The sequence below is a fragment of the Amblyraja radiata genome, chromosome 13 (assembly GCF_010909765.2).
Source record: "Amblyraja radiata isolate CabotCenter1 chromosome 13, sAmbRad1.1.pri, whole genome shotgun sequence".
Lineage (NCBI taxonomy): Eukaryota > Metazoa > Chordata > Chondrichthyes > Rajiformes > Rajidae > Amblyraja > Amblyraja radiata.
Window position 1 is genome coordinate 31,004,249 of NC_045968.1, and position 13,964 is coordinate 31,018,212.

General features: G+C 43.5%; 1 protein-coding gene across 7 annotated transcripts in view; it reads left to right on the forward strand.

The window, feature by feature from the left end:
* Nucleotides 1–13,964, forward strand: part of farp2 (FERM, ARH/RhoGEF and pleckstrin domain protein 2) — a 146,080-nt gene that overhangs the window by 90,200 nt on the left and 41,916 nt on the right. For all 7 annotated transcript variants that reach the window (XM_033031649.1, XM_033031652.1, XM_033031653.1 and 4 more), the window contains 2 exons: nucleotides 11,026–11,210; nucleotides 13,780–13,869. In XM_033031649.1, the coding sequence (XP_032887540.1) occupies nucleotides 11,026–11,210; nucleotides 13,780–13,869 (275 nt within the window). The remainder of the gene's footprint in view (nucleotides 1–11,025; nucleotides 11,211–13,779; nucleotides 13,870–13,964) is intronic.

Here is a 13,964-nt window from a genome sequence, read left to right on the forward strand (position 1 = left end):
CTGAGTTACTCCAGCATTTTGTGTCTACCTTTGACCCAACTTATCTATTCCAATGAAGATCCCATGTACAAAAGTGACTTTTGCCTGTGTTTGACCCATACACCTCTTGTTTTCCTATCAACTAAAGAGCTTTTATTTGCTAGCATTTCAGATTTTCTTCACAAACAGTTTAGTTTGGTTTAGGGATACAGGTTTTTTGGCCCTCTGAGTCCACACGGACCAGCGATCACAATTTAATTTATTTGGAAACTAGCATGTTACTTTCATGTTTTTGTTGCTGGGAAAACATGCTCGAAAGGATTACTTCTGTGATTTGGTTTAAAATTTCAGCTCTTTCTATTAACTTACATTTTCGCACTCACCATTGTCTGATCATGGCAAAGCTCAGTGAATCCAGGGCCTACTTTACAATTTTGGTAACGTTGTTTGCCTGACACTTTAACAGAGAACGAAGAGATGTTGTACCATCTGAAGTGCTGGTTTACAAAAAGCATGCTTAACTGAAGCAGTGCCTCTCTCGTTGGGTCGATACAGAAGATCATATGAAACCATTGGATGAAACAGCAAGGGAGTTTTCCAGAATTCCAGGCCAATGCTGATAATTAAATTTAAAAAAAACAAGATTGTCGTTTATTTCATGGTGGGATGTTGCTGTGTACAATGCATTTTTCTGCGTTGTAACAGGCCCCCTCCACTTCAAACATGCCTTGGCTGCGCAACTCTTGAGACATGAAAACAATGTATAAATGAGTTACAACTGTCGCAAGCTGCAGCTGTTCACAACAAGTTTTGAATGTTCTTGCCCACTTTGCTCTCACTGGGAAATCGGCAGCTGGGCCAAGAGTAGAGAATTTTGTTTTTGAGAACGTGTGGTAATCTTTGGTTATCAAATCCTGGATTGCAGCACAAGATCCAGTTTATTGCTCTTTATTGTATTCCAAAAACCTCTCAAACACTCTGTATCATATTTCACAGCTTGGAGCTGCAAATGAGACCCTATTCTTTCATTAAAATAATGCTTTTATGCAGTGTTGCTTATTGTCTTTCTAAACTATTTCACTGGGACTGATCAATTGTACTTTGTAGCAAAGCAAACAAGGACTAGGACCGTTGCTATGTAACTGCGTTTGCCTTTGTCAATGTGAAAATGGCAATATTATTTAGGGAATGGAACCATATGTGTAAAAAGTTTGTTATTGTGCAGCAGCAAGGTTTTTGTTTTCCTGAATGAACCAGCAGGGGAAGGATACTATAAAATGTAACAAAATGCTAATGATCAATTTTTGTTTTGTGGGAAAATTTCTGAGAGAAGAGGTACAGTGGAATGGTATGCTTTAAATAATGACGCATAAGGCTTGTTTAGGCACTTAGTCCACATTTCTTTCCAATGTGATTTATATCCTTTCCAATACATACACCCTTACAGGGAAACTTTTTATTTGGTTTTGTTGCAGTTATTGAGAGATACAGCACAGGAATAAGTTCTGAGAGTCTATGGTGACTATCAGGCACCTAAATTTTAGGCCTAATCCCCGCCCTTTCATAAATTCAACCACTCATCAACATACTGGGGGGAATTTGGTAGTTAAAAAACGTACAGACCAGTATGTTTTTGGGATATGGGAATAAGCCAAACCATTGGAGCAAACCTCTGTGGTCAAGGAAAACATGCAAACTCCACACAGGCAGCAGAGGATGTCAGGATTGAACCTGACTTACTCGAGCTGCAGCTCTATAAGTAATGCACTGCCACCATCAATGTGGATCAATGTGGCGAGAGGACAGAAAACATTACTGCACATTATTTATCAAAAGACTAGGGAAAGAACTTATACATTCCCCCTGAATCCTTGGGAAAATATACTTAGAATTGTGTTTTTGAAATGAGCACACATTTGATCAGTATTTATCTACTAAAGATGCACTTTGAATCAGTAACTTTTCTAAGTTTAGAAAAAAAATGAATAGTAACTGAAAACTTTTTTTTAACTTTTTCAGGATGATTTTTTTTCTCTCAGTACTTCTGTCGAACAATAGGGCACTAAGCAAATCAAAGCAGACACTGAAAGTAAAATCTGAGACATCTGGAAGTATTTGGCAGCTCTCTCAGTCTTTATAAGTACTGTGAGTGTGCATTGTTCATGGACCAGAACAAGTGAGGTAGTGATTCGCTTGCACTCCTAACCTGGTGTACTGCATACGGGGCTCACAATGTGATCATGTCTACACTGGTGAACCAAATGCAGGTTGGGGAAACTTTGTAGAAGTCTGTTGTTCGGTCTGCAGAGGCAACCCTGAGCTCCCTTTTTCATTTCCTTCCGTCCTCCATCTCTGACCGATCTGTCTGCGGCCTCGTGCACTGCCAAATCAAGGCTCAACTTTAGCTTGTGAATCAAAAATGCAGATGCTGTAAATCAGTAATAAACACAAAATGTTGAAGACTCAGTGGATCAGACAGAGATGGTCAATGTTTCAGCTCCAAGCCGTTTATCAGGACCTGTTTTGGACAAAGGGTCCCAGACTGGAAACATTAATTGTTGCTCTTCCCACAGATGCTGCCTGACCTACAGTGTTTCAGCATTTTCTGATTGTATTTATAAATATAAGGGACTGCACCTCATCTTTCATATGGACACTAAATCCTCTTTACCCTATTAAATTCCCATGTGATTCACTTTGGCAGTTTGTTTCAAAACTGACCAAATCTGCTGTAGGTCATCCATCTGTGATAATGGTTTGTTTTTTTCTTACTCCATTAGCACTATCTGATTTGTATTTCCTGTGCGCATTGTGGCATTTATATGTGGGAAGGAACTGCAGATGCTGGTTTAAACCGAAGATAGACGCAAAATGCTGCAGTAACTGGGGGACAGGCAGCATCTCTGCAGAGGAGGAATGGGTGATGTTTCGGTGCAAGACCCTGCTTCAGACTACCTTTGCATGGGTTCTCTAACTTGTCATCAACTGTATGTCTCTGTCTACAGCTTAAATCCAGGTGAGGCCAGAGATGCTTCTTTTCTTGAAGACACAAGAAACTGCAGATGTAGTAATATTGTCAAAACACTACAGTATGTACTCGACGATCTCGGTGGGGAGGGGTACCTTTTATGAGGATTTTTCATTGCAGCACCTGGGGAGGTAGTGGCCAGGCGATGTTTTGGGTCAGGCCCCGACTGAAGACTGAAGCTTGCCGGGGCAGCGTTAAATATAAATGGAGTCAATGGAAGAAGGGAGGTTGGTTTGCATGATAGTCTTGGCTATGTCCACAACTCTGCAATTTCTGATGAAGGTTCTCGACCTGAAACATCACCTATTTTCTCCAGAGATGCTGCCGCTGAGTTACTCCAGCATTTTGTGTTTATCTTCGGTGTAAACCAGCATCTGCAGTTCCTTCTTCCACGTTCTCAGTACAATTTCTTGTGGTCTTGGATGAAGCTGTTCTAAAACCATGCATCATGATAAAATGCTTTCTGTGGCACATCCGTAGAAGAAGGTGAGGGCTGTTGGAGACATGACAAACCCTTCTCTGGAATTAAAGATGTTGGTGGAAACTTAAAGCTCATTAGCTGAGAGTGGTCTCACATAGATGCTCTTGGGATTCAGTGTTTGTGCAATTGCATGGCTCTGCCATAACTTGACCACCTCCATGCCAAGATGGGGCAAGTGTGAGAGAATGTCAATACATGGCCCAATGTGCTTATTCCATGCTAACAAAAACAGTGAAAGAAATAGAAGATCAAGTAAGGCATTACATTTTGGATGAATATTTACCTTCAACACCTTCTTAAAATTCTCATGGCCTGGGATTTTCAGTAGTGTTAAATAATCTCAGTTTATTTTACATGTACTCTGTGTCCACAGTCCCTAGCATTTAGAATTTAAAAGATTCTTAATCCCTTGAATAAAAAAAAAAGCCTAAAACCATTCATTCTAAGACTGATTACTTCCTCACCAATCCCCAACCACCACACACTCTCCAAATGCAGTCTTGATCCCCAACTAAACAAAACATTCACCATTTGTTGTGAACAAATTCTTCTCACGATGCACATTTGGCTCCTAATAATCCACCATAATTTGAGCAGATGAGTACAGCATGAAAATAATATGTGAACCGTACAGAATTGGCAATACAATAAACTCTGCACAATGAAAGAAAGAGTTATGGACAAAAACCAGTGGAAATCCACAGATGTGTGTTGCGGCGGTCAGGAGATGGTTTGCAGAGAGAATGCGTTCTCCACGTGTATTACTATAGGAGATAAATCAAGTATCATGATATACAGGAAGCGAGCAGGCAAGATAATCTCTGACCCCTCTCACCCTGGCCACAAACTCTTTGAATCACTTCCCTCTGGAAGGCAACTACGGACTGTCAAAGCTGCCACAGCCAGACATAAAAACAGATTTTATCCACGAGTAGTTGCTCTACTCAACAGCCAAAAATCTGTAGCCTCCCTTTGATCTGGTATTTTGTTGTTTCACATGCTTGATCAATGGTGTTTTATCATTAATGTTTTATTGTTATTAATGTTTAGTGTTTTCTGAGTCATTCGTAACTGTCACTGTATGTCATGTTGTTACTTGTGTGCGGAGCACCAAGACAAATTCCTTGTCTGTGAATACTTGGCCAATAAACTTACTTACAGTGCCCTCCATAATGTTTGGGGTAAAGACCCATCATTTATTTATTTGCCTCTGTACTCCACAATTGTAATAGAAATAAATCACATGAGGTTAAAGTGCACATTGTCAGATTTTATTAAAAGCCATTTTTATACCATTTGGTTTCACCATGTAGGAATTACAGCTGTGTTCATACAAAGTCCCCCAATTTCAGGGCACCATAATGTTTGGGACACATGGCTTCACAGGCGTTTGTAATTGCGCAGGTGTGTTTAATTGCCTCCTTAATGCAGGTATAAGAGAGCTCTCAGTACCTAGTCTTTCCTCCAGTCTTTCCATCACCTTTGCAAACTTTTATAGCTGTTTATCAACATGAGGACCAAAATTGTGCCAATGAAAGTCAAAGAAGCCAATATGAGACTGAGAAACAAGAATAAAAATGTTAGAGATAGCCAAACCTTAAGCTTACCAAAATCAACTGTTTGGAACATTATTATGAAGAAAGAGAGTGCTGGTGAGTTCATTCTACAGCAAGACAATGATCCCAAACATACTGCTAAAGCAATAAATTAGATTTTCAAAGCTAAAAATTGGTAAATTCTTGAGTGGTGAAGTCAATCACCCAATCTGAACCCAATGAGCATAGCTTTTATATGCTGAAGAGAAAACTGAAGGGGACTAGCCCCCAAAACAAGCAGAAGCTAAAGATGGCTGCAATACAGGCCTGGCAGAGCACCACCAGAGAAGACACCCAGCAACTGGTGATGTCCATGAATTGCAGACTTCAAGCAGTCATTGCATGCAAAGGATATACAACAAAATACCAAACATGACTACTTTCATTTACACAACATTGCTGTGTCCCAAACATGGTGCCCTGAGATGGGGGGACTATGTATAAACACTGCTGTAATTTCTACATGGTGAAACCAAAATGTATAAAAATGGCCTTTATTAAAATCTGACATTGTGAAATTGTGGAATACAGAGGCAAATAAATAAATGATGGGTCTGTGTCCCAAACATTATGGAGGGCACTGTAACATACCAAAAATGTGTTTCCAAATGTAAAAGTCAGTCCATTGACTTGGAGCTGTACATACAAGTTTTCTTCTAATCAGCATACCTCATTTCTTAAATGGCAACAAATCACAATTCATTAGTTTCAGTACTGTGAATATATTGGTTCACAATTGAACTTCAGTAAAAGTAGACAGTGAACACCACCAGTCAAAGAAATGAGATGTGCTACAATGGAATCAGTAACAGAAAGGTTTATGTAATATAAAATTCAAACATAAATGACTCATTTTTGCCCTAATCAATTACTTAGTGTTGCTCTACTCAATTTATTACGGATCCGAACCTCAGTTTGGGAGAAATTGGCAGGAATTTGAAGTAATTAGTCGGCCTGTGGTGGCTTTGTTTTCAATCGATGCATTGGTGTCTTCTGCTTGCCCCCAAAGCATTGCCCACAAGCACATCAGAACACAGAACTCTGCAAGATAGTAGAGTGCTCAAGTCAAGACCTTTTCTGGATTTTTTTTAAATTGACCTTGAGGATAAGTGTTTGAGAAACACTAATTTGGTAATTTGGGAGGAAATTAAGGGGCGTTGGTTTTAGGAAGTCTTCGTAGGAGATAATGGCAGTACAGGGGAAAGAGTGATGTCTTAAGTGTGACAGTAATTCTACAATGGGTTTGAGGGCTTGGGCAAGTCAGCAGGTATTTTGGAGTATGAGCTGGGTGGTGGTTAGTGTCTTCTGTGCCTTAGCTTGTAAATCGGAGAGTTTAGAATTGAACAATCTGGTCGTGCCTGATCAGTGGGAAGGCGGGGTCTATGAGCACAGCAGGAAATCTGGTGACATGAGGGTAGTGATTATTGCAACTGGAGCATGAAGGAACAAGTGAGAGCATGATTAGCTCAGAGATCAAAAGAAGGGTCTCATGCCAAAACGTCACCCAATCCTTCTCTCCAGAGATGCTGCCTGACCTGCTGAGTTACTCCAGCATTTTGTGTCTACTTTCAATAGAAGTGGTACTAATGAGCAGTAGAATTCTAGAACTTGGCAAGCAATTTGGTCGTAAAGCAGTGAATCTGATGTGCTACACAGAAGGTGGAATTGGATTGACTGCAAGATGTTTAAGATGTTGAGAAAAGACCCCCACACAATTCAAACCCTACACCACATTTTGTAGCACTGGAATCATGTGAGGATATAATATCTATCTATCTATATTACTAAAAGTCTGTTCTTGACCGGTTTTGGCTTTCTGTGCTGCGATTTCCGAGAGTACGCCGCCACCTACGGCCGTCATTTTTGGCCACCTCGCTCAGAGCCCCCCTCCGCCGCATGTGTGCCGAGGATTTTTCCCGTCGATGAAAATTGACAGAGATCTTAATGTTTTTACAAAATTCCCCATTCTCTGCTGCCCCTGCTGGAGGGAGGGGGAGGGACTATAAAACCAGGAAGTGGTGTGCATCAATCAGTCTCTGCAAGTGGTGTGCCTCAATCAGAGATCTGAATGACACTGACAAATGTCTACAGCACTGTGAGTACCCTTAATTTGGTTTGAAAATGAAAATATGGTTAGAGGTAAAAAAGCACTGGTTGTTTGGGTTTGGGTTGAAGTAAAAAGGCACTCTCTCTCCCCCCCCCTCCCTCTCCTCTCCCCCCTCTCCCTCTCCTCTCCCCCCCCCTCCCTCTCCTCTCCCCCCCCCCCCTCCCCTCCCCTCCCTCTCCTCCCCCCTCCCTCTCCTCTCCCCCCCTCCCTCTCCTCTTTCCCCCCTCCCTCTCCTCTTTCCCCCCCTCCCTCTCCTCCCCCCCTCCCTCTCCTCTCCCTCCCTCTCCTCTCCCCCTCTCCTCTCCCCCCCCTCTTCTCTCCCCCCCCCTCTTCTCTCCCCCCCTCTCCTCTCCACTATGCCCCCTCTCCTCCCCCCCCCTCTCCTCTCCCCCCTCTCTCTCTCTCCCCTCTTTTTCTTCCCCTCCTCCCCTCCATCCCCTCCCCCACCGTCCCTCCCCTAAACCCCCCTCCCCTCCACACACCCCTACCCCCTTCCCTCCACCCTCCCTCCCCTTCCCTGCTCCCCACCTCTCCCCGCCCCTCATCTCACCCCCCTCTCAGCACCCCCTCTCTCTCCCCCTCTCTCTCCCGCTCTCTATCCCCCTCTCCCTCCCCCTCTCCCTCCCCCACTCCCTCTCCCGCTCCCTCCCCCTCTTCCCCTCTCTCTCCCCCTCTTCTCTCCCCCTCTCCTCTCCCCCCTCTCCTCTTCCCCCCCTCTCTCTCTCTCCCCCCTCCTCCCCTCCATTAGCGTGAGTGTGGGGGAGGGGGGGAGTAGTTAGTGTGTGACGCTGCATGCCGCCTCCCCCCCCCACAACCGCACGTTGGGGGAACAGACCCAACGGGTCTGCACTTGGTCTAGTAAATTTATAAAATTCTTGCTCAGTTCATCCAATAGAAAATTGTTACATTGACATTTACTATCAGACATTCCCATGCCAGAATTATTTTTTTGTTTTTGGCCTGTCATGCCAAAGGATTGCAATATATCAGGAGTTGCAATGTTAACTCTGTCCCTGTTGCATTACTGTGTGGCCTTGCATGTTCTCCCCAGGAATCACTGATTATGCATTCCAAAAATGTATTTGGTCAGATAAACTATTGTATCAAATAAATTCAGAGCTACATATTTCATAATAACAAATTTAACAATTAATTAATTTTGTTGCTTCAACAACTTTTTAGTTATCACATTAAGGACTTGGCATTACCTTGAACGTTGAACTTGATTTGTGGAAAGTAGTGATACTTTCAGATGAAGAACTAATCAAGGAAATCAGTGGAACACTCGGCAGTGAAAGCAGAGTTGTGGAAAGAGAAACAGAGTTAATATTTCTGGTCAAAAACCTTTGTCAGAACTGATCACACCCCTGCCACTCATCACACCCCTGCCACGGTCTGTTTCAACTACTTCCCTCCGGCAGACGTTACAAGGCCTTCTACGCCCGAACCTCCAGACTCAGGAACAGTTTCATCCCAAGAGCTATAGCGGCTCTGAACCGGCCCTAATGAGTGCCCCCCCACCCACCCCCTTTGGACAGTCTCCCTCAGATGGTCACGTCAATCAATTCAGCTTGTTTATTTATGTATTGTATTTATTTACCTTTCCTGGACATCAGTGGAGCTGCACACTAAATCTCGTTGCACTGACGTGCAATGACAATAAAAGATATATTATTATTATTATTATATTATAAGTGCAAAAAACAAACTGCTGGAGGAACTCAGGATAGTGGGTGGGGGGAGTTTTGGCAGTATCTGTGGAGGGAAATGGACAGACAATGTTTCGGATCGGAACCCTTCTCCAAGATAAAGAATATGTGCGGAAAGGCTCTTTCGTATTTGATTTTGTTACCGGTTTTGCAAGTTTCAAACACCCCATTTAAGTTTGCACCGAGCTATTTAAAAAAATGCTATAGTCATGAAAAGAGATATATTTATAGAATGTTTAAGAAGGAACTGCAGATGCTGGAAAAATCAAAGGTAGATAAAAATGCTGGAGAAGTCTGAAGAAGGGTCTCGATCTGAAACGTCACCTTTTCCTTCGCACCATAGAAGCTGCCATAGATGCTGCCTCACCAGCTGAGTTTCTCCAGCATTTTTATTTATAGAATGTATATCTTCTAATTTTGTGAATTTTGCAAGATCAAATTTGAAGCAAGCGTAGCCTTTGGTTCTCTGCCCTTAGTTGTCTGAGAGAAAACTGAAGAAGGACAATACAGATGCATACAAAAGCAAAGGATTATAGCAAGAGAGGAAGCAATGTTTTACTCTTGAGATTTTGTATGCATAGCAGGTAGTTCATACGGAATAGTAGAATTAGGTCATTTGGCCCATTGTCTACTCCACCGTTCAATCATGGCTAATCTATTCCAAGAATTCCACAGATTCACCTCCCTCTGACTAAATACATTTCTCCTTATCTCCTTCCTAAACAAACATCCTTTAATTCTGAGGCTATGACCTCTAGTTCTAGATTAGAACTGCAGATACTGGAAAATCGAAGGTAGACAAAAATGCTGGAGAAACTCAATGGGTGAGGCAGCATCTATGGAGCAAAGGAAATAGACGATGTTTCGGGTCGAAACCCTTCTTCAGACTGAAGAAGGGCCTCAACCCGAAACGTTGCCTATTTCCTTCGCTCCATAGATGCTGCCTCACCAGCTGAGTTTCTCCAGCATTTTTGTCTACCCAGGCAAAGCTTTAAGATGAAAGGGGCCAATTTAAAGGAGATGTACTGGGCAAGTCTTTTCACTGAGGGTGGTAGGTGCCTGGAATATGCCACCAGGCGTTATGGTAGAAGCAGATATGATAGTGACATTTAAGAGGCTTTTGGATAGGCACAATGATAAGCAGGAAATGGAGGGATATGCATCACATGCACGCAGTGGGTATTAGTTTAACCTGGCATGTTTGGCACAAACATTGGAGGAAAGGGAATACGCACGTAGATCAAGTATTCTGAAAACAGAAGGAAGCACATTAGGGTGAGAGAGATGAGAGACACGGGCAGCTCAGCGACACAGCTAATAGAACTGCGACCTCACAGTGCCAAAGTCCTGGGTTTCAATCCAATTTCCAATGCTGTCTGTGTGGAGTTTACATATTCTCCATGTGACAGTCAATTTCCTCCCATGTACCAAAAACATGCAGGTCATGCAGAAAATAGAGGAGGAGTTGAATAGAATGTGGAACTATTAACAAAAATGGGAATTAATGTAGGATTCGTGTAAATGGATGCTTCATGATCAACACAGACTCAGTGGGACGAAGGACCTGTTCTGTGCTGTATCTCTACATGATTCATAGACTCCAAACAATAAGCATAACCCCAATTGTCTTTGAGGAAGGAGCTGTGATCTCATCAGTATAGCACCAAAGGTTGATGGCTGCAACTTTCAATGAATGATCGAGGCATCTTTAGATTATCAATTTAGAATATATTAGGAAAGCAAGACCCAGGACTTGAATGGAAATTAATGACAGATACATTTATTAAAAATAGAAAAGGTGGTCAGAGTATTTTACCCAAGTTATGTGTGTGTGTATGTATGTGTGTGTGTGTGTGGGGGGGGGGTGGGGGTGGGGGGGGGGGGGGGGGGGGGACTGGGTAGCCATTGCAGTTCTGATTTCCTCGGCAGAGTTGGAAACCGTGACATTTCCTAAAATCTGGCGATTAATACTGCAGATCCTAATCATCCTTAACCTGGGTGTGCATCCTCATTCTCTAACATTTGTACAACTGACTCCCTCACCTTTTTGTTCGCATCTCAGTTGTATTTGTGTTTCTAAGATGTCAGTTTTGCTTTTTGCTATGTTTATTTTCAATCTGTTTCAGATGGTTTGGTTGACAGTCTTCAGCTTTCCCCTCTTACTACAAGGAGCACCCTCAATGTTATTGTTCCTGGGTCCCAGATGTCCAACCTGAATCTGCCCCCTCAAGCTCCATCTCCGTTGCAAAGCCCAATTCTCAGCGATGTCGGGAGCGTGAGGGCAGATGACGAAGAAGAAGACCGTCGAAAGGTGAGTTGGGGAATGTTTTGCATGCCTGTGATGCATGACAGTGTAGCGGCACCAAACGTGGTGAATAAACAGTTGCTTTATTCAGGTGTTACATGCAAGTTTGGTCCACTAACATAATTGTCATTGCTGCTGCAGCTGAGCTAGGGTGTTGTCTCGAGGTCATCTACCTGCCGACTGGGCTGATCTCAAGGTGAGATATGCTTATGTAGCAGGACACTCCCCTTAACCCATGATGTCACGTGACAGCCCTCGTAATCACTGATGAGGGTTCAACCGCAAGTGGTCTGTCTATCAGCTGACTCCACAGGACCCACCCCAGAACCGGAGGGAGGAATAAAATGCGCTAACCTTCTACAAGAAGGTGTGCAAGCATGGTTGAGGGCAGCTCCTGCTGTGGGTCGGGAAGGTGGGGCCCGCGGGCGCAATCGCCGCTCCGGCTGTGGGCCATCACGGCCATATGCCGAGGGGTGCGAGGGGACCAATACAAAAGCCGCCAGATGGACGAGATACAGTCGCATCTCCTCGACCAGCAGGGGATCGTGTCCAGAGAAATACGGCCCCCAGCAACGGCTGGGAGACGTCGGCAACAATGCAAACAAAGAAGTAAGACTAAATTAATTACTAAACCCGGCATGATGATACAGTGTAAAATAATGAAAAGAAACAAAACAAACTACTGTGAGCAAACAAATGCAAAGTGGTAGGAAAGTTCAAATTGTCCAGTGTGCATGGTGCAGGATGGGAAGCTGTGCTGGTAAACTGGAGGTTACAGTGACAGTATCTCACCTGAAGTGGCGCTGTTGCCGGCGGTCAGGCTGCAGCATCCGGCCGGAAGGTAGTGCTGTTGACCAAAGTGGACGGCGGTCGGACTGCAGTGATGGCATCCGGCCGGAAGGTGGCACTGTTGACGCCGGTCCGAGAAGGTCGATCGTCGCTTCCGGCCGGTTGCGGCGGCCATTTTTGCAGTCGGGGCAGCGGCCATGTGGCAGTAGGCCGTGGCAGCCATTTTGGCGGTCTGCTGAGGCGGCCTTCAAAGGCGATTCAAGATGCGTGCGGGGTGGCCGGCATCTTAAAATTTTCATCTTAACTTCAAAGGGAAACAGTTCTGGCAATTTGAGCTGTTGTCCAGGTACTTAAATGTTTGTGAGTCTCTGCCTTTTTCAAGTGCTGGTCCATATACCCTAGAAATTTGGTGAGAACACCTGCCTCCATAACCTCCCCAGGCAGTGCATTCTAGATTCCAACCATTCAATGTGATAAAGTTCTTCCTCGGATCCTCTTTACATCTCTCATCCCTCATCCAAAGACAATGCCCTTTAGATTTAAATACCTCTTCTATGAAAATAAATATTGTACTGTTTACTCTGTCAATACCTCTCGTAACTTTATAGACCTATATCAAGTTCCATTCAGCCTCCTCTCTTCCCTGGGTCAGGTGGATTTGAGTGCTGGATCTGAGTTCTTCTAACATTCCCAATTGTCACCTTTTACAGCAACAACTTTGGGTGGCTGGGATGCAGTACATTGACTGGATGACTGCAGCTGGATTTCATACCTACCTATCTTACCCTGCCTATTCTCTATCACTCCATGAAGGGCGACTTTCCGCTCTCACTCCTCCTGCATGTTGCTCTATACTCCACCCACAACCTGATTTAACTAATTCCAAAGTTATTTGAGGGAATACGTTGGAACTGCCGTATTAATTTGATGATTTCCCAGCAATTCATGTGCTGAACATTTACTTCCATCACTCACCCAGGATTCAATTTGTTGAAAAAAAGTTCCCCAGTTCCACTTTACACGTCCTGCTCTGTAACTTCAACTATGTGTATTGTTTGACATCATCTAGAAAAGTGGGCCAGGGAATGGCAGGTGGAATTTAACTGAGACAAGTGTGAACTGTTTCACTTCAGGAAGTTAAACCTGGGCAAAACTTGCACAGTGAATGGCAGGTGCCTAGATGGTGTTGTAGACCAGACACCTTGGGGTGCAGGTATACCTGGCCATGAAAGTGGCCACACAGGTAGACAGGGTGGTGTTGAAGGCATTTGGTACACTTGTACTCATCAGTTAAAGCATTGAGTCCAGGATCTGGGACATCATGACCCAGGGAAGAGGAGGTTGAATGGACCACGTTATTGGCCTATGAAATGATGCGGGTATCGACAGGGTAAACAGTACAATATTTATTGTCCCAGATTACGGGAGTTAAAAATAGAGCACACGTGTTAAAGGTGAGAGAGGAAAGATTTAAAGGGGTTCTGAGGGGGAGCTTAGTCACACAGAGGGCGATGGATGTATGGAACGAAACGCCAAAGGTAGAGATGGAGGAAGGTACAATTATAATGTTTAGTAGACACTATGATAATTAGATAATTAATAGACATTATAATAGAAATAATGTTAATAACAGATACATGAATATGAAAGATGTTGAGGGGTATGAGCCAAACGCAGAGCAAGTGAGACTAGTTTGGTTAGGCAACTTGTTTGGTTTAAACGAATCAGACTGAAGGGCCTGTTTCCGTGCTATATAACGCTATGACTATTATTTTTGTTTACACAGCGTTATCCAGCTGATAAGGCATTCTTTATTGCAAAGGAAATTCTGACCACAGAGAGGACCTATGTGAAGGATTTGGATGTCATCACTGTGGTGAGCAATTATGTGGTCTCTCATTAATTTTGGAAGTTCTTTAGGATGGTATAGAGACATAGAAACATAGAGACATAGAAAAATAGGTGCAGGAG